The sequence below is a fragment of the Tympanuchus pallidicinctus genome, unplaced genomic scaffold, assembly GCF_026119805.1.
Source record: "Tympanuchus pallidicinctus isolate F22 unplaced genomic scaffold, pur_lepc_1.0 scaffold16, whole genome shotgun sequence".
Taxonomy (NCBI): Eukaryota; Metazoa; Chordata; class Aves; order Galliformes; family Phasianidae; genus Tympanuchus; species Tympanuchus pallidicinctus.
The window spans coordinates 13,257,943-13,277,332 of record NW_026294679.1 but is presented as its reverse complement, the minus strand read 5'-3'; the positions used below and the strand labels follow the sequence as shown (position 1 = coordinate 13,277,332).

The 19,390-nt window shown below is 51.7% G+C and overlaps 1 protein-coding gene across 3 annotated transcripts in view; it reads left to right on the top strand.

Moving 5' to 3' along the window:
- Nucleotides 1–1,725: 1,725 nt before the first annotated feature.
- Nucleotides 1,726–19,390, top strand: part of HPSE2 (heparanase 2 (inactive)) — a 77,986-nt gene continuing 60,321 nt past the window's right edge. The window contains exons 1-3 of one of the 3 annotated variants that reach the window (XM_052677248.1): nt 1,726–2,591; nt 3,474–3,631; nt 11,402–11,563. In XM_052677248.1, coding sequence (XP_052533208.1) covers nt 2,332–2,591; nt 3,474–3,631; nt 11,402–11,563 — 580 coding nt within the window. In that variant the 5' untranslated portion in view covers nt 1,726–2,331. The remainder of the gene's footprint in view (nt 2,592–3,473; nt 3,632–11,401; nt 11,564–19,390) is intronic. The other 2 variants (XM_052677246.1, XM_052677247.1) reach the window with 2 other exon arrangements.

Sequence of the window (19,390 nt, the reverse complement as noted above, 5' to 3'; positions counted from 1 at the left end):
GAGAGTAGACAGAAAATAGAGAAACATACTTCCAGATCGACCAGAACCGCGAGTAAATCTTCATAGATACTTCTTTTCTTTTTTCTTTTCTTTTCTTTTTTTTTTTTTTTTTTTTTTTCCTTTTTTTGAGCGAGCCAGGCTTTCGAAAGCAATTATGGTAACAGAAGAAAGGAGCGGCGCTTCGCACGGCGGAGCCAGAGCCGCTGCTGTAAGCTGAGCTCCGAGCGCCGCTGCGCTCCGGCAGTGACACCGGCGTTGGGGCCGCCCCGTCGGACGGCTCCGCCCGTGCCCCGACGGCAGCGGCGGCCCCGACGGGAGCGCTGCCCGAGCCCTGCGGCCGCGTGTGGGCTGATCCCAGCGCCGGAGTCCGCCTTCAGAGCGGGGACGGGTTCGAGGGGTGTTTCGTGCTAAACACGTTTCTCCTCCGAAGTATCGTGTTTGTAACGGAGAAGGTTAAGGGGGATGATTTGTTTTCTTTCTTGTGCTTCACTATGTAACACGTCGGAGTTTCGTTTTGAAATAGAAGCAGGGGGAGAGATATTAACTTTCGGCCTGCAGTCACAGTGCTTATCGGCCAACAGATGACGGTGAAGCTCTGCTATCTTTTGATCATACAGAAAACAAATAAGCAACAATAAAAAAAGACCAACAAAAAATAAATATCACAAAACAAAATAATAATAATAAGCCCAAACAAACAAAGGAGACAATATGGGAACTCGTGTCCCTCGTTCGGAGGTGACCCACAGACCAAACTACTGCAGCTCCGGGGCCAGCGAATTGCTATTGCAAACTGCGGCTGGAGCGTTCTCAGCCGAACACAACTTTCCAACCTTAAATTGCCTTCTTCCTGTCCCGGGATGCCAGGGCTTTGCACAACTGAAATTGCACGGCCCTTTCCCCCGGATCCTCTTACTTCCACAGCGCTCCATCCCCGCTGCCTGCCGCCGGGCACCGCGCGCTGCTTTTTGTCGCCGGGTGCTGCGACGTGATCCCCGTTCCCCGGCCGTGTCCCCCCCAAATCCTATTTCGTGCACCTCCAGCCGAGCCCTCGCAGAGGCAGGGGTTGCCTCATCCTTTCGCCGTACATCGCTCCCCACCGCGCGCTCGGCTCGGGTCGGCCCTTCCGTGCTGTATACCGGGCCCAGGCATCCCTTGATGTTGTTTCCTCGCCTCTTTTCTCTTCGCAGTTCCGGCCGCCCCTGGCCTCGGAGTGCGCTGCCCGCAGGTGGGTGCCGTTCCCTCGCCGCTGGGCCCGGGCCCGTGACCAGCAGATGGAGCTGCGGGCCCCGGCCCCTACTCTGCGGGCGCCGACGGCAGCGGGCCCGGCGGGCGCGGCACGAATCAGCCCGGACGCGGCCCCGTTCTGTCGCCGGGCGAATGGTGCCGGGGCGGAGCGCGGCGGCGGCGGAGGGCCCAGGTAGGGCGCGTTACGGTGCTCGCCGGCGTGCGGAGCCCGGGGCTGATCCGGGAGGCGGCTGCCGGCGGGCCGGGATGCCCGCACGGTACGGGCGGTCGCCGAGGTGTGAGTCCCCACGAACCCCCTGCTCGATGTCACCAACATCCGCTCGCCGGCGGCTCCCGTCCGGCGATCCCGGTCCTCCAGGCAGCGGCACCGGCTCTGTGACACCGCAGGTCCCACCGAACCGCGGCGTTTTTTTGCGCCACCGGTGCGGCCGTTTCCGCGCCGGACGCATCCTTCGTGACCCCTCGCCACGCTCCGCCGCTGGTCGAACACCGGCGGGTCCCGAGTGCGGCAGAGGAAGGCAGCTGCCATCCCAACCACCGCGGGCCGCTTCCCCGCTGTATCCCAGCGGCCACTGTGCGCCGGCCGGGCCGATCCGGGGGTTCCGGAGCGAGGACTCCCCGCTCCCGCTGCGTCCTTCGCGTTCCGCGCTCAGCCTCGGTTCCCGCAGCCCAGCACCGCGACCCGAAGCGGGCCACCCCGCCGCCTTACCGCTCCTCGCTACCGAGCTCCCCGGGGTCCCGGGCTCCGGTCCGGTTCGGTCCCTCCGGGTGCCAGGGCGAAGCGAAGCTCGGAGCTAGCGAGTCTCGGGAGGGCCCCGAGCCGAGGGGGTTAAACCGGGAGCCTCCCCTTACCTTCAAAAAGTTAAAAATGTCTGGAGCCTGCATCTCTTAAAGGGGCGGTGCTGGCTGCAAGGAGTCTTGGCACCGGCTGCGAGAAAGGCTGGTCAGGGGCGTGAGTTCCCCTCCACCAGCACCAAAACATTGCAAAAAAAGGCAGAGCGCCCCACACTTTAGATAAGGACAATTAGCCACCAGCGAGCCCCTGCAGACAGCGAGTTAATTAGGGGTTTCCTGCTCTCCGGCATGCCCTGTCCCAGCTCCTGTCCCCCCGGGCTCCTAGCGCTGATGGCACCTGGGCTGGCCCTCATGGCCACCTTCTCGCTGCCCTCCCAGGCCGGGGACAGGAGAGCGCTGCCGGTGGAGAAATCTCCAGGTGTGAAGGGAAGGACTCTCATTCTCCTTGATGTCAACACCAAGAGCCCTGTCAGGATAATCAGTGAGAATTTCCTCTCCCTGCAGCTGGACCCCTCCATCATTCATGATGGCTGGCTCGATTTCTTAAGGTAAGGCGGGAGCCCCCCCGGCGCCCTCCCCGTGCCGCCCACCCCGCCGGGCTCCGAGCTGCCCGCGGCGCTCGTTGAGGCGGAGGGAGCGAGGCCATGGTTTCCATTAAGATGCACATGTTTGCAATGGAGAAAGCATTTCGGAGACTTATCAGTTATGACTGCAAAAATGTCGTGCTCCCCTCCGCTCCAACAACAACAACAACAAAAAGAAAAAAAAAAAAAAGAAAAAAAGAAAAAAGGAAAAAGAAAAAAAAAAAAAAAGAAGAAGCACAACATGGGGCCGAGGCAGCGCAGGGAGAAAAACCCCTGCACCAGGAGCCCGCAGCAACGGGTGTCGGCCAGCTGCTCCGCACCCCACGTTCCCCGCGCTCCCCGGGCTCCCGGAGGACGGAGCCGGGTTGCGCGTCGCGTTGGGTGCCGAGCTCAGCGGCCTGGAGGCACCGGGCCGGCCGGAGAGCACCGGTCCTGCTGGGTAAGTCGAGAAGGAAGAGCGAGTCCTCGCTCCGAAGGTCCCGCTCGGTGCCGCCTCCGCCCCCAGGGAGCCGGGAGCCGGTGCCTCCGCTGCACTTGTCCGGGGGGTTCCGGGAGGGCATAGCCGGGGTCTGCCGGCCTCCGGACCCCGCTGCCAGCGGGCGGGGCGGCCCCGTTCCCTCTGCCGAGGTTGAACCGCAGAGCCCCGCAGCCGGACGCTGCTGAGCGGTGCCCGCGCCGCACCGCACTATGCTATGCGATGCCGAACCGCGCCGAGCCGGGCGGGGCGGCCGGGCCGCGGTGAGAGCTCCGGATCCCCGCACCGCGCTCCCTTCTCCCGCTGCGGCCGCCGGGCCCTCCCCGCACCGGCACCGTCCCGTAGCTTTCAGCCCGCTCTCCTCCCCGCAGCTCCCGGCGGCTGGTGACCCTGGCGAGGGGCCTGGCCCCCGCCTTCCTGCGCTTCGCGGGCAAGAGGACGGACTTTCTGCAGTTCCACAACGTGAAGAACCCGGCCAAGAGCCGCGGCGGGCCCGGCCCCGATTACTACCTCAAGAACTACGAGGACGGTGAGCGGGGCCGCGGGCCGGGCGGGGGGCGGGCGCGGCTGCGGGGGCTGCGGGCACGGCGCGGTCCCGTTCCGCTGCTCGGGCTCCGCGGCTCCGGGCGCGCCGTGCGCTCCGCCGGGCAGCGCCGCACCGGGTGGGGGGCTCCTCCTTCCTTTCCCTCCCCTTGCCGGTGTGGCCGGCGGAGGAACAAAAGGCCCACGGAGGGAATCGTCCCCCGGTATTGCGGGTGGCGCCCCGCTGCTTTTGCACCGCTTCTCCCTCGATCTTCCCGGACCCTCCGGTGCTCCCCGGGAGCTCTGCCTTTCCCTAAGGACCCCGGCGTTGTTTCCGCGTTTTTCCGTGCAGCTGCGGCCCCGGGGCTCCCCGCAGCCCGGCCCGGCTCGGTGCCCGTCGGTGCCTGGGGAGCCGCTCTTTCTCCGCAGCTCCGTGCCACCGGGCCCTGCCCGAAGTGACGGCGGCACCGCCTCGTCCCGGCTCTGCCCCGCTCCCTTCCTCCCCGCTCTGTGCCCTCCTCCCAGCCGTCCCGCAGTTGCACGAAAGGTTTTCACCTTTTGCGGCCCTTGATTCACACAAAGAAACCTCGCGGACAAGTCAGGGCCAACGCTCCTATTTTGAGAAGCAGAATACCATGTCCGAGTGCAAGAATTTATTGATTTGTCTTTTTTTTTTTTTTCCTTAAAAAAACTTATTTTCTTACTTATGACTTAACAAAAATTAGCAGAAGATATTTCCATAAGTGATTTTCGAGGGCCAATTAATGCCAGACAGATCCCAGCGGGCAGGTCAGTGGAGCAGAGGAAGTTTTGCAGAAATCCAGTCGGCAGCTCAGCACTGAATGGAAAAAGCAGGCGTGTTTGCCAGTTTTCTGATGGCTTTCTGTTCCTCCAGTAGTGTTTGATCTCAGTGAGACCAATGTCCCCCAGCCCCACACGCAGGCAGGTGGGTGATGTGTGTGCTCCGTCTTTGCTGAAGCAATCCCCATCCCATCACTTGGTTTTTTTTCCTCCTTGTAATTGATCTCTGGTGAGGGGTTTGCTGTAAGCTCTGCCCACTGGGAGGAATTTCATGCTGACCAAACCTGCAGCCATCTCGAACAGAAAACTTCAATGTAGTGCATAAAGGCACGGATGAGATTCACACTAAACATCGGTAGGAATAAATTTCCCTGCTTCAGCCCAAAGGTCAATATTTCAACAGCCTGCAGGAGAGAACTTACACTTATTAAATGTCTTCACAGCAGCTTTCATGTTAGAGAAGGACTGAAAGCTTTTTTTTTCTTTCTTTCTTTTTTTTTTTTTTTTCTCCCAGTTTTCCGCATGGCAATAAAGTTGAAATGTAGCAGTCCTTCAAAATGAAGCTTCTCATAGAAGTTGTAACCACAGGTCTTAACTTTTCATCACTTAAATATGGAACAGAACCATTGCAAATAGGAGTGAGGGAGGGAGGGGACACATGTGGTGTGTATCAAGCATCAGTGTAAATCAGAAAGGTGTGGTAAAAAGGATTTCCTGCCTGGAAGCAAAGCTTTCTTATTTGTTCTTAAGATCTGTGTGCAAACTCCGAGGCTGGAGTTGCTGGTAGCTCCCATCTTTTCGCGCTTCACTCGGGGATCCAGTTCTCCAAAATGAAATCCTGGTGCCACTGCAGCTCTCTGCCCCACTGCGCTGGATCCGAGCAGCCATGTTCTCCTCTCGGAGCACTGCTCTGCTTTTTGCTCCCTCATCTACAGCCTATCTGGGACCCGCCTGCTCTCAAGGCATGCACAAATGTGAGGGACTTGTGGGCTGAGCAGACCGCATGGAAAAAGATGGCACCCAGTGCCTGAGCCTGGGGAAGGCAGCGAGTGTCCTCTTGTCCCCATTGCCCTGCCTGCAGTTCCTGGGCTGACTGGGGCTGCTTTCCATGTGCAGTGTTCTTGTCCCCTCATCATCTGTTTTCTGAAATTTCTTGTCTAATCTACAATCTAGCTTTAAAAAAAAAAAAAAAGAAGAAGAAGACAGAAAATGATTAAAAGAGAAGTCTGTGAATGTCTTCAGTCGGACCTTCATGGTTTTTGGTGATGTAACAAGTGACAGATCATTGTTTTCTGCTTTGAGCGTTTGCCTTTGTGCACATCCCATGGCTGCTGGTAGACAGCACAGAGGTCTATTGGTTCAGTTCACAGAGCTGGAGGGCTGTGCCATTTTTGGTGGCTGTTTGGCAGAAGTTCACCAGGTCTGTCCATACCAGGCTGAGGGACTTGTCTAAGCTCTTTCCTATGGGAAAGGGGTTGGTTGAACCACAGGGTGTTGAAGGCAGCATGTCTATACTTATCCTCCGACCTTTGCCAAGAGCTGCAAGGCCATCTAAGTGATCTGTTATATTATTTGGCCATGGCATTGCCTTGCTTGAGGTCTGTTCTCAATAGAAAACCAGTTTGTCACACACCGAGCCCTGCGGTACCAGGAGGTGGGGCTGTAGGGGAGACTTTTTAACACTTGCTGATCGAGAAGTGCAATGCTTTTGACCTGGGAGACTTTAGCCTCCCTTAAATGGAATTTCTGTGTCCGTGCCCCACTGGGCTGGTTTTCCCTCACAGTCTGTGTTGCAAACTGTGCTCTGTTATCTGGGGCTGCTTCTCTCCAGCCATGTGTCTGACCCCTGGGCAGGTACTAGATCTCATGTTCAGTCTGCAGCAGACCAGCTTCTCCTTCTGCTGTGGGGTTGCCTACTGGGTAATGCACTTGGCTGTCCTTCCAGCCACCTCACGCTTTGCCAAGGACCACTTGGCTTTGAGGAATGGGACAATAAGAAACAGTGGTCACTAGGGAAACAGCCTTGAGAAGCTCCTTTTTGGGGCAAGCACATGGGGCTGTCCATTTGCCCTGGTAATGGTTGCTGGGAGCATAAACACAAAGCTTCTTCTGAAGCTGAGTTTGCTAAAACCCTGTCTGTGCTGCCCTGGAGCCTGGTGTTGGGGTGTTTGGTGGGGTTTGAAGGCTCTTCCATTGGCTCAGCAAGGAGTGCTGCTGGTGACACCTCACAGCAGCAGAGAGCAGTTTTGGACACCTCCTGGTGGCATGAACATTAGAGTTTCCCTCTATGCTGTGAACAGAAAATTCAGGGGAAAAAGTGACGTTTCTTGGAACTGGAGTTCTTGGGGATGTGTTGGCCCAAGTGCCTCGGTGGGTTCTCCATACTTTTGTAGCTCAGAGTGTTTCTGTGGCTGATGGAGACCAAAGGGCATTTGCCACATACAGAAAACATGGCCCTGTGTGGGTCGTGGGAGGCAGAGGTGAAAGGGAGCACGTGCACGTGCTGTAGGTAAGGCGTAAGAAAAGGTGGTGAGCCAAAGTGTGTGTGGACGATGCATTTCAAAAATGCTCTCTCAGTTGCTGCTAAGTTACTTTCTTCTATTTTATTTCCTTTTTTGGAAGGATACTGGGCATCTGGAAAAATGGCCAGTTACCACAGAATCCTGGCAAAAAACATGTTCCTCATGCCTTCCATACTAATTGGGAGATTTTGCCTTATGGTGCTACACTGTAATTCTGGCATTGGCTATTGGGCTTCCTGTGCATGCTTTCATCTCAGGATCCCTTCCTTCTGACACCATCAGACACCTGGCATTGGGTCAGGACCCTGAGCCACCTTGTGCACAGGGGAATGCAGTACCCTCTGGTGAGCCTGTGCTTTGCAGGCTGCCTTTAGGTGCTGTGCTTTCACCTGGATATTAGAGCAGAGCAGTGAGGGCTCAGCATTGTATGGGGATTGCTATTCTGGCTCCACAGCTCAGCCACCAGCAGGTGTTTCCCAGTGAAATGGGTCATCCTCCTGCCCCTGTAAGAAGAAGCCAATAGATAAGCTGCCTTCTGCAAGGTAAGGAAGGCACTATCTATGAAGGAGATGCTTTCAAAGTATGTTTATCTCCATTTTTGGTTTTAAATTTTGAACAGTTTTGCAAGAACCGTGTGTGAAAATTGCTTTATAAGTGCAGGAAGTGGCGCAATCAGACAATGAGCTCCTGATTATCCATTTGCTGGTGTATGGGTGAGACTAAGGATTCCTGTGGTTATATGTTTGATTGCTTCTAATGTGTCCTAAATTCTCTACAAAACCTTACCATTTTTTTGCAAGTTCAGCACTTCTGTCTATGAATTAGAAATGATTCATGCAAAGTAACATGCTCAGGGGAAACACGTGTGGCTTCCTATGCAATTGGATTGTGAGCTGGCTGTTGCCAATCAGGGAAAATATTTTGAATTTATCGTGGATTTTTTTCGTTGAATACTTTTAAGGAAGTGAAGAGTGAATCAGTGTATTCACATCGGGAAAGAAGCCTGCTGAGGGCATTCTTATGCTACAAACACACTGTGCTATAGTGGGACCACATGGATCAGTGTAAAGAATATGTATGCGTGGAGTAAGGCGATGGAGGTGGTCAGGATCACAGCTTTCAGACATAGATATTGGCGTGTTATTAATTCCTTGTTTTCATTACAGAAGAAATAGGCAGCATCCAACGGCATTATTCCATATAAAACAAACAAATACGTTTTTTTTTTATCTAGCGCAAAATATTTTCTGGAACTCATTGTCAGGGAATTTTCCCGTCTAAAGGAAAGGAACGAGACGAATCTGTCAGAGAATTTCCTATTGAAGACAGACACGACGAGGATGCACACAAATGCGACAAAGCCGACGCGCTCGGTGCTGCTTTCCAACTTCTTCCATTTCCCCTCGGTGCACCCGGGGATCCCGCGGGCTCCTCGAGCCGCGGGGCCGCCCGAGCCGCAGCTCACCTGGCCGCCACACGGGTGTGCTCCCTCCATACCGCACGGCGGCTCCGGGCCCGGCTCCGCTCGGCCGCCGCGGGGACGCCGGGGGACGCGGTGCCGCCGGGAGAGGAGCGGGCAGCGGGAGCCGGGGCTGCGGGAGCCGCGCTGCGGGATGCGCCCGGCCGTGCCCTGCCGAGCGGCGCGGGGCTGAGCTGGCCAAGGTACTGACCCGGCCCGGCCCGGCCCGGCCGCTGCCTCTCGAGGCACACGCAGCTCGTTGGTCTGCCGGCTTTGGAAACCATTTGGCGTCCTCTGGGGCTCCCACATCTGGAGTTCTTCTTTCTCACTTCTGGCAAGAGTCGCTTGGTTTCTTGTTTTGCTGGGTATTTTTTTTTTTTCCCCCTTGATTTTATTTATAATTTTGTGTGTGTGTGCGTTCGTGTGTTGGTTTTTATGGCTGCTCTGCGTTTTGGAAAGCTGTGTCCCGCTCAGGGACTGCCCTGCCCAGAGCCCCCCGCGGGATCCTTCTCCTCACACCCCCTGTGCCTTTCCCCTTTCTCTCACTTACTTGTAGATGTGATCACTGTGAGCTTCCTGCTGGCTCTTTTCCCTGGATTGCTCTTGCTGAGGTTCTCCCTGAGCTCCTACAGCAGCTGTGGCCTCTTCCCCTGGTGCTGCTGGTTTGAAAGAGAGGTGTAGAATCATGGAATCACAGAATGGTTGGGTTGGAAGTGACTTCAAATACTGTCCGGTTCCAACTCCCCTGCTGTGGGCAGGGGTGCCAACCACTACATCAGGCAATAGATCAGGTTGCCCAGGTCCCCATCCAACCTGGCCTTGAACACCTCCTGGCATGGGGCACCCACAGCCTCTCTGGACAGCTTGTGCCAGTGCCTCACCATCCTCCATGTAAAAAATGTCTCTGACATCTATACTAGAGGTGCTTTAACCTCCTCACCTGCGCTGTGTGTCTGAATAAACAGGCATCAGGTTCTTTGGGAATCCCATATCCCATGCACTGTTTAAGCTGGAGCTATAGTGGATATGGGGTCCACCTCCAGTTTTAAGTCTTGGGCAAATCCCTTGGGTCCTTAGCTGTGAGAAGCAAGGACTCTGCATACTCGCCTCTGCTTCCTGCTCACATACAGTAGGAGCTTTTTGGGAAGTCTATGAAACTGGCTGCCAGAAAAGCATCCCCACTTTCTGTGCCCTTCACATCTTCTCTATCACAACCATATCCCTTCCTCAGCACATATTCACTGGGACCTGCAGTCCCCAAAGAGGGAGGCAGGATGCTAGATGTTGAGGAGCCATGTAGCACCTGCTGCCTCATCCCCCTGCACTCTCCAAACTGCCTCCTTGGTCCCTGACTTCATGGAGAGGGATTCTGGTCCCAGGGTGATACAGAAAGTTTGTCCCACTGGTGAAGAGCCCATTCTGCCTTTTCACCAAAGCCATTAAAATTATTTTGAGGCCTTTGCAAACCTTACAGAAATGACTTATTCTCCTCAACCCTCCCCACGGATTTCTCACCCTTTGGTTCCTTCATCATCCAGCAAACAAGCCAACTTGTTACCCAGGCTCGTATAGACCCTCAACTCCATGGCAGTTCCAAAATCTTGTATCGCTTGATGTGAAGGACAAATTAGGCAGCAGCAGGCCAGGTGATGCTGAATGTCTGACCTGACCCACAGGACATGGTCTGAAGAAGTTCCCTACAGCCAAGACAATGTGTCCAACAGCCTTCCACCCACATTCAGTGCGGGTTCCCTGCCAGCCCAGGACATCACTTGGAGCCCAGATTTGCAGAACCTGAGATCTGGCTCTGACATGAGCGTGGCTATTGGAAAACACTTGGGCATGGTGGTGGTGGGTTGATGGTTGGGCTGGATGATCTTAGTGGTATTTCCCAACCTTAATGATTCTCTTCTATGATTTTAACTTCACAGTTCCTTGGTGTGCATGACAATAGTGGAGCTTGAGTGTGTTTGTGGAGCCAGGCATATCTCTCTTCTGACAATAAGTTCCTTCAGAAATATCTAGCTAGATGGGAATAAAACCAAGGAAAGGGCAACCTCGTGATGCAAAGCCTGACCTTGTGTAGTGTGGTGGAAGAACTCCAACTTCCATCATCCCTTATCGCTTCTGGCCGCCGAAGCTTTTGTAAGAATTCAGCACAACAGATGGTTCCTCTGGATCCAAGCATGTTACAGAGTTTATTCAGCTCAGAAAATGGCCTTGAAAGGACTGATTTGCACTGCCCACCTCCTGTTTTGGGACTGGCCCCTTCTTACCGGATCCTTGTCCCCCCCACAGCTACCCAACCTTTTCATTTCCCCAGCGGGTGAGTTATTCTAGGAGAGGGAATATCATATTCTTGTTCCACAATATGACTTACAAAATGCTTATGTGGAGAGAAAGCAATTGTTAAGTAAGCTTCCCGTCTCCTAAATCAGATGTCAGGTGTTACAAGTTTAAAGAGACCTGCTCAGAGAGCTGTAAACCATGCTGACCCAGCCTCAGCAGTGAGCATACACAGGGCAAGAGCAAGCCTTCTTCACTGTCTTTGACAAGCAATGGTAGACAGAAGCCAAGGGTCACTAGGATGCGACTTAGTCTTTTCTCATTATTTAGTGTGAAGTGTGCCAACAACAGGGTCATAACATGAATGTTGGGATACTTTTGCACTTTCCTTCCAGAGAGAGAGGTGATAATTTTAAGAGATTAGCTCCCATTGTAAGAGATCAGCATCCACCAGTGATGGATGGAAGGGGAGGTAGGTTGTGTGAGCCTATTCAAGGCAATGATTTGGGCTTTCAGTGGGAGAAAGAAGAATTAAGCAGAGGAACCTCACTGGACAGGTAGATCCAAGGGGCTTTAACCCTTTTTTTTGGGTTGCTCATGCTGAGTGATGGTTGTGTGGCTGTCGTGTTGGCTGGTTCTGTCCAAGCGTCTGGTGACAATGAAAGCTGAGGTTTGGCCATCTCCCTTTTTTCTTTCCCTTTTGCTATAGACATTGTTCGCAGTGACATTGCCCTGGATAAGCAGAAAGGCTGTAAGATCGCCCAGCATCCTGACATAATGTTGGAGCTACAGAGGGAAAAGGCAGCTCAGATGCACTTGGTTTTGTTAAAGGAGCAGTTTTCAAACACATACAGCAACCTCACACTAACAGGTAAGGCTGCAAGACCAGCTTTGGAGCCAGGAACTGTGGCTAGTTCTTGCTAACTCACAGCTTCCCCCCTATGTGAATCAGCATCTCTGGCCGCCTCTGCTTCCTACCAAGGTTATTGGGTGCTGGGAGGGAACAGATCTTGAGGAAATTGTGGTGGACTTACAGGGCCCCTGCAGTGGGCACTCCAGATTTGGTGCCACTGGGCAGAATGTTTCCTGCAGTCTGATCTGAGCCGAATGCCACAGCACGTGAAGGGCTGTAGTGATCTCCCCGCTCACTGTTCACTTCGGTGGGGCTGCAGCAATTACTAAATTTGGAGTCCTTTAAGCTGCAGCTGATTTTTTTTTTTTTTTTTCAGAGCATGCACTTTGTGTGAACCCAGTAAATATTAAAGAGCAAATATAAAGGGATAATGGCCCAGACAGAGCTGAGAGGATACTCTTTTTCTGGCAACTGTTTGTATTATCCAGGGAACAGAATCTCAAAGGATGGAGGAGACTGCCACATTTTGGATACACATTTAATGGTGCTTGTAAAGGACTGATGTTTGCAGGCAGGGAGTGGGCAGGAGGACGGGATCCCAGCAGCCAGCAGTGTCCTCTCATAGCTGTCCTTATCGCTACAGCTGGACGAGCCACAGACGATGAGAAGGAGGAAGAGGCCAATAAATCAAGCGCGATCCCCTTCCCCTCTCGCTGGGTCCCTTTCCTGCGGAAGGCAGGGAGGCATCCATCCCATCTTTATGGGAAGCAGGGCCCCATGCTGGCCCCGCAGCCAGGCTGGGAAAGGGGAATGGGTCCCACACAGCCCCACTGCTGCCACCCCAACCAACCCCAAGCCGTGACAGCAGGGAGCTCTGTCCCCTCTGGGGACATTGGCTTATGGGCCTCTGGGGATCCTGCAGAGAAGGGATGGCCACAGTAGGTCTGTCTGCGGGCTCAGCCCGTGGGCACCAGGGCCAGGAGTGTGGCTGAACCTACCATTCCTGAAAGCCCAGCATTTAAATGGGATCCTCAGAACCATTTCTCATTCCCTGTAACGTAATCCACTTGGCTGTTTATTCCCAGTACAACTGCTGGAATCAACATTGTCAGCTTTTCCCCTGACAACTTGCTTACTTTCCACTAAACAAACTTCCCTTGAGAAGAGAAGCTGCTCTCCCCTATCCTCCTTCCCTCGCTGCTTCAAAGCCCTCGAGCATTGCTTGCATTTTTTTGCAGAACCTGCGGAGCAGAGGTGCTACCTGGTTATCAGCTCTGCTCTTACCCTTTCCAAGTGTGTTTACAGGAGGGTTCACAAGGGTTTAGCACCAACTCTCCGGGAAAGAGAGAGCAATTTCATTGTCATATTACCCAAGGAACTATTTTAATGTTCTTTAACTCCCTCTGAATGTGTGCAGAGCAACTTCATAATTGTTATGAAGTTTAATCTTTTATTTCATAGACATCGTCTGAGAACATGGGCTCTAGACAGCTAAGCATAATATTTAACTGGAACTCTACTAACTTGTGTAAATATTTCCCTTCCCCGTGATGGATCTGGTGTTGGGGTGGGCAGAGGGTTGTACATCTGTTGCAGAAGGGCATTCCTTACCTTCCAGATTCGATCAGGCAGAGTTTGCATGAGGACTTCTTTTTGTTCTGCACGTTTCTGTGCGATGCTGGAGGGAGTCCCCAATGGAAGGGCTCAGCATGCAGGGATGGAGTGCCCAGGGATCCCCAAAAAAGAGGAGGGATGTGCCCAGGAGCCCCTCAGTCTCATGGAGCTCACGCTCTGCTCTGTGTGGCTCTGCAGACCCGCTGCAGTGTAAGTCAGGATGCACTCAGCAGTTGCACTCAGCAGTTGCACGCAGTCCCCAGTGTGCTTCCAGCCACCCCGCAGGCTGTGTGCCTGCACCGGGAGTTCAGCTGCTCACAGCAGCAGGTACCTCCCAGGTAAGAGTGTCTTAAAATGCAATGTGTTTTCTGTGCTAAGACACAACTGAGACTGAGTGAAAGCAGGCAAGATTTCTGGCTCTTGCTTCTCCAGGAACACATGTTGCGCTCTGGCTTAGGCCACTTCAATTCCTCTAGACAAGCATGAGCTCTGCTCCTGTCTGCAGTTTTCTCTTGCATCTTGCATTTGTTTTCTGTATGTGATCTCTGCAGGCTTACTACACCTGTCTCCCTGAGATGAGCGATAGCCTTTGATCTGTGATACGGCTCTTTAAACGCTATATAACATTTTGAGGCTTATTAATTTTTGCTGCTTCCACATGCTGCTGGGAGATAGGTATCTTGTTTCACATGTCAGTGTCTCCTGTGCTTGTGGGGCAGCTGCGATGGAGCAGGAGGGCACAAGGAGCTACCTGCCCTATGGAAACCACTAGTGGGATGGGGGAGAAAGCTGAATCCTGCCCTAGGACAGGGTGAGGCCACACAGATTGGTTTCGGCACTGTTATTAAGTAAATTCCATTAAGCCTAATGGAAGAGGGAATTGCTCAGGAGGTCAACGGACATATGTGAGAAAATGCCCCCTCCCGATTGCATGAAGTGTTAAGTGTAGCTGAGCTTCCCAAGGTACAAGGATAGACCATAAATAGCACGTTTGCCTTCAGGAGTCCCCATCCTGAGGAAACAAAACAGTACCTCCCTTCTCCTTCTGAACAGCAGGAAAGCATCTCCTCTTTCTGCTCTGCCGTTTGCTTATGGTGCAAAGCAGATCGCTTATTGCACCAGCAGCGCTGTGATGACAGCCCTTCAGGCCATCCTACCAGAACACATCCACACCAGAAAGACAGAGAACACCTACAGGGTGGGTGCTGGGAACCCCTCCTCCATCACCCTGTGGGACACAACCCCCAAAGGCAGGGATGGAGGAAAGGCCCTTGTGTGTGGTGTTCCCAGCCCTACTGAGAGGCACTGGGAGACTCAGACCAAGGTTGGCTGCTGGGAACAGAAGAGAGAGCTACAAGAGATTGCCTTTCACCACCTGTTTCCAAGTTGCAATCAAGTGTTTCACTCTAGCATCCAATTAGTCCTATTAAGGCCATTAGCTAACCCAGACTCTGCCATAAGAGAGGGCTGTGAGCTGTGTGGAAGGTTTTTCCTGGACAGAAGCAGTTTTGGAGATGTCAGCAGCCAAGTAGAAACTCTCTTTGGGGTCAGTTGTAAGAGCACCTAAGGTGATAGTGATGGAGTGGGGTGAGGATGCATGTGTCTGTTTTTCCTAATGAAGAAATACAGAACATTTTGTGTGATGGCATGGAGTAGGAGCAAGGCTAGTGTATCCTTGTGAAGCTCTACAAACGAGAAGCTGACTTTCAGAGGTATGCTTTTCTTCTCTTTTCAGTAATGGTGAGAATTTTCCTTGCTCTTTGGCAGGGAGTCTTGTGGCTCAGGTTGTGTACATGGGATATACGTATTTCTTTGCAGACTTCCTCTGGTGGCCAGTAGTTGTACGCATCCTGCTGAATGCTGTTGTGCTGGGCGGTGGTAGTCCTGGAGAATATGTCTGTAGGGAGGACCCTTGTGCTGGTGGGACATGTTTTGGGGCTGCCTTTACAGGATGTGGGCTGCGTGTGTTTTAGTTGCCCATGCAGGATGCTCAGCTCACTTTGCTGGTGTTGCCCTAGGTGTGTATACTTCTACCCCTATTTATAACTAGGCTTCACTGAGGACTTGTATGGCTGAAGTGGAGGGGTGCATCTTGTGAGACAGGCTTAAGATCAAGCTGTCTGCCCTCCCCTCCGTTGTAGACCATAATGTTATTCATGTTATCCATAGCACCACAAAGAATGCATCTGAAAAGGACCTCAAGAGATCGTCTTCTAGCCTTCTCCATGACAAGTCAGCTGTAGGGGGGCCCTGTTTGGGGAGGGGTGGCTGGGGAGAGGCAGCGTTGCTGATCTGACCAGCTGGTACAGTCAGAGCACACCTCTGGGGGCTCAGAGCCTTTGTCAGAGCTTACACAGGAAAAGCAGCATTCAAAGCTCAATATGCATGGAAAGCTATGTCCCTGGGTTCCTCTCACTGATTGATACAGCACGTTGAGGTACTGGTGGAGGAGTCGTGTCGCTGAGAGGAGGATGGCAATGTTGTTAGCCCCTGTGGGGAAGAGAGGGAGAATATAAATGCTGTGAAACACTGTGGGATTTTCCTGAGGAAGGATTGTGAAAACTGCAATATGCCATAAAAGTGCTATCTGCACTGAGCCTGTAGATAATGACCAGCAGAGCTGCAGAGTCCCTTTTTGAGATGGTTTGCAGGTGTCTTCTGAGATGTCAGCATCTGAACTGCAGGGATGGTGCTGGCAAACACGCTGTAAAAACATTCCCTTGTAACTAAGTGGTTCTGTGTCTTTATCAGCTGTTTATATGAGCTCATTCTGAAGCGAAGTGGATGTTTGTTTTTGCTACGCGGCTTTCTGAGGGCATTTGGCTGAAATACATTGTGTCCTAGGGCACGTTTGTGTGAAGCCAGCAGGCTGCAGGAGCCCAGGGGCTGGGCACCAGCATTGCACTGCGTTCTGGGGCATCGTTGTTAACAGACCTACACAACGTGGCTTTATCTTTGTTCTCACACCTCCTGCGATGGGGAGTCCATCCCCTGCTCAGCAGTCAGCCCTAGGGTGCAGCTATCACGGCGAGGCTGGGCTTTCTACAATCTCTTGGCTCAGTTGAAGCCCATTACACCATGTCTTCTCCTGAGGATGAGCAGAGCAGCTCAGTGCTCCTTTCGTCCTTACAGGAATCTTTTACGTATTTGAGGCTTCATATTGTGTTTCCCCTAAAGACTTTTGTGCTCAACACCAAACAATTGGCTTTCTTCTGTTCATGGCCATGTTATTTTCAAGTTGAATGACACATACATGGTTGATTCTGCCTCTTGAGGTCCCTTTCAGTGCTCTGCATTTTTTTTTTTTTTTTTTTTTTTTTTGTGGCTCTGTGTTTTGCTGGGTTCCCTTGGGCTCTTCCACTTGGTCTGGGCTTCTTTGAAGCGAGTTGCCTCAAAATGAGCCCAGTGTTGTAGCTGAAGAGCAGCAGGATTATTTATCTTTGCGTGACACTCTTGTCTGCATACCCCATGCAGCCATGGGCTTTATTGGCAAAGTACTGCTTGTTCATGTCTGCATTTTTGTGTACGGTTTCCCAACCAGCTGTGCGTTCCCCGTATGGAATTTCATCTAGACTCTATTTCCCTAATTTGCTAATTAAGATGTTCTACAGAACTCGTGCTGAAGCCTTGCGAAAGTAAAGGTATATAACATCTGCTGCCCCTATCGCACATATGAGACCCTTTTGCTACGTCAAAGAGAAAGCAGGTTGGCTTCACGTGATGTGCCTATTGCTTCCAGCCCTCCCTTGCAGATGGACTGTTTAATTTGTTTCAACATTTTTTCCAGGAATTGAAGTTATGTTGACTGGCCTGCAATTTCCTTGATTTTTCAACCTGTTGAACATAGCCACTATATCTGCCCTTTCCCAGTCTTCTGAAACCTCGTTTGTCTGCCAGAAATTCTTAGAGATAGTTGCTGATGGGCAGTGGGCCCATTCAGAGACATCAAACTTAAATAATCTTTGTTCTGCTCTTACACTACGATAACTCAGTCTTACCCTGCTGCTTTTAACTGTGTGGTCTTGGTTATCCTTTTTCACAAAGTCTGAACCAACAGATGGGTAGAAACATTTTCAGCTCCAGCTCTGTGTGCAGCTCTGCAAGCTGTTGGCTCTCGTGAAATACCTTCCTCGCGTCCCGATTTATACCTCCTTGCTTCCTGAGACAGCTGCAAGCCAACCCCCAGGGATGGCTGCCTTCTCTTACCCTAATTAGCAGTTTTACAACTCATTGTGTGCTGACGGTGTGTGTGTGTGAGAGAGGTCAGGGAGGGGAATCTCTTTCTCAGGTGACACCCTCTAGTCTGTTAAGCAACACTTTGGCTTTCTCATTATCTGATTTGGCTGTTTCTTTTGTAACTGTGGGGAATACGGCTTCTTATGGCAAATTTAGAATTTATTAAATTCAATTTACCATCCTATTTAATGAGTCTCATAAGGAAAAATATTTTATAAATTGTGTATCTCAGAATCAACAAGTATATGTACGTTATAACATGTAATGTCATTACCAGAACCAGCCAGCTCTGGGTGCTGCGTAGAGAATAAAGAAAACCCATAAACCTAACAGAAAACAGATTGTGGTGGGAGGGGGAGGGCTGACACGCACTAACAGCTTCGGGAGGGCTTGTGGCATTCAGTGGCATAAACCCATCTATTAACCTTTTCTCCCCACGTAGGAGGTGACGAACTCTCTGGTCTGCCTCTTCCCACTAATGGAGTTATCAAATGTCTCCTTGTTGCTGCTCGGGAGCCTTGCTGTGCGTGGTTTCTCTGAGTGCTTGGCTTTCCCTGCACTCATCTGTACCAGTCTGGTGGAGCTTCCACCTCTTTGTGTGCCGCAAGTCGTTCAGTTTGCGATTTGATTGGAACCAACACCAAGGAGCCTCCTTTCCTGTCCCCTTCCCATCTCCTCTTTCTGTTTTTTCCTCCATACGTTCCAGGAACTCAATGTGAGGCTGTGTCTGATGTCTCCCTTCCCCAGCCAATGTGTGGGCAGTTAAAGGTCCCTAATTACCAGTGGGTTCTGATCTCCGTGATCCCATAGCCCAAAGCAGAACTCCCGTTGAAGCACTGCCTGTCTTGTGGCCTTGCTGGACAGACTTCCATCCTGCCCATACGAGCTCTGTATTGTTCTCCCGAACGTGTATTATCTTGCACTTGGCTGCATTAAGGCACGCGCTGCTGGCCCATGGCCATGCAGCCATACAAATCAGATCGCAGGGTGAGCGCGCTCTGTTTTCTCTGTTATTTACTAACTTGCTTGTGCTATCTGCCTCGTAGGATTTTACGTTTATCTAAATGATAAAATACAGAGTCGTGGGATTGGAAGCAGGCTATCAGTGTTTTTGTTGTGTTGGACGCTCTTCTCCATCTAGTTGTGCCAAATTATTTTTTACTAATGCAAGTTCTTAAATCAAGTCGTACCACCAGTTGGATGGGGCTTGATTCTATACGACACGTGTTGGCTGGTAATTAGCTGAAACATGAATATGATGAATTATTGCTGGACTCCCATATTAGTTTTTAATTGCTTAGTGTAGGTCTGATGCCAGGCTGCCTGCCTGCAGCTCCCCAGGTCAGACAGACCTGCTAAGCACCGGTGTGAGGTTAGCATTCTCCTACCCTTCTAGAATTACTTGGCATTCCAAGATTTATTAAAAATTAGTGTCAACAGGTCAGAGATCCCATTACTGCACTCAGAGGTGCAAATTATCTGGGATGGGTGACTTACCAGTGCTTATCTAAAGCAGATGTTATTTAGCACAACTCTTGGTTATTAATAAACTCAAGTACATCACTGTCTTATTAGTTCATCGTTGTATCTTTTTCCCTAAAACAAAGTGCATATACGTTGGTCACTCCAAAAGTAATGCCTCCTAACTCCGGAAGCCATGAATTTTTTCTCCTTCGTGTATTTATAATGTTACCAGTTCTCTACTCTTTGTAATTCCCAATTGGTTGATTTATTTTCAGCTTTGTAATCCATTTGTTCTTTTTGCTGTCTATACCACTGCATGGTTTCCATCCATAATTCCCTGCACTCATGGTGCTGGAATACATTTCTTTTGGCAGTCTAAAACACTTAAATAGTTGTTTGCTCGGTATTTTTGACCCAGTCATTTGCTTTACAATTTTTCTCAGCCTGGAGAAGTTGAAGACCTCACATGTGTATTTCTAGCTGAGACCACATTCTGTTTGCCCAACTTCACCAGTTTTTCTCCAGCACACA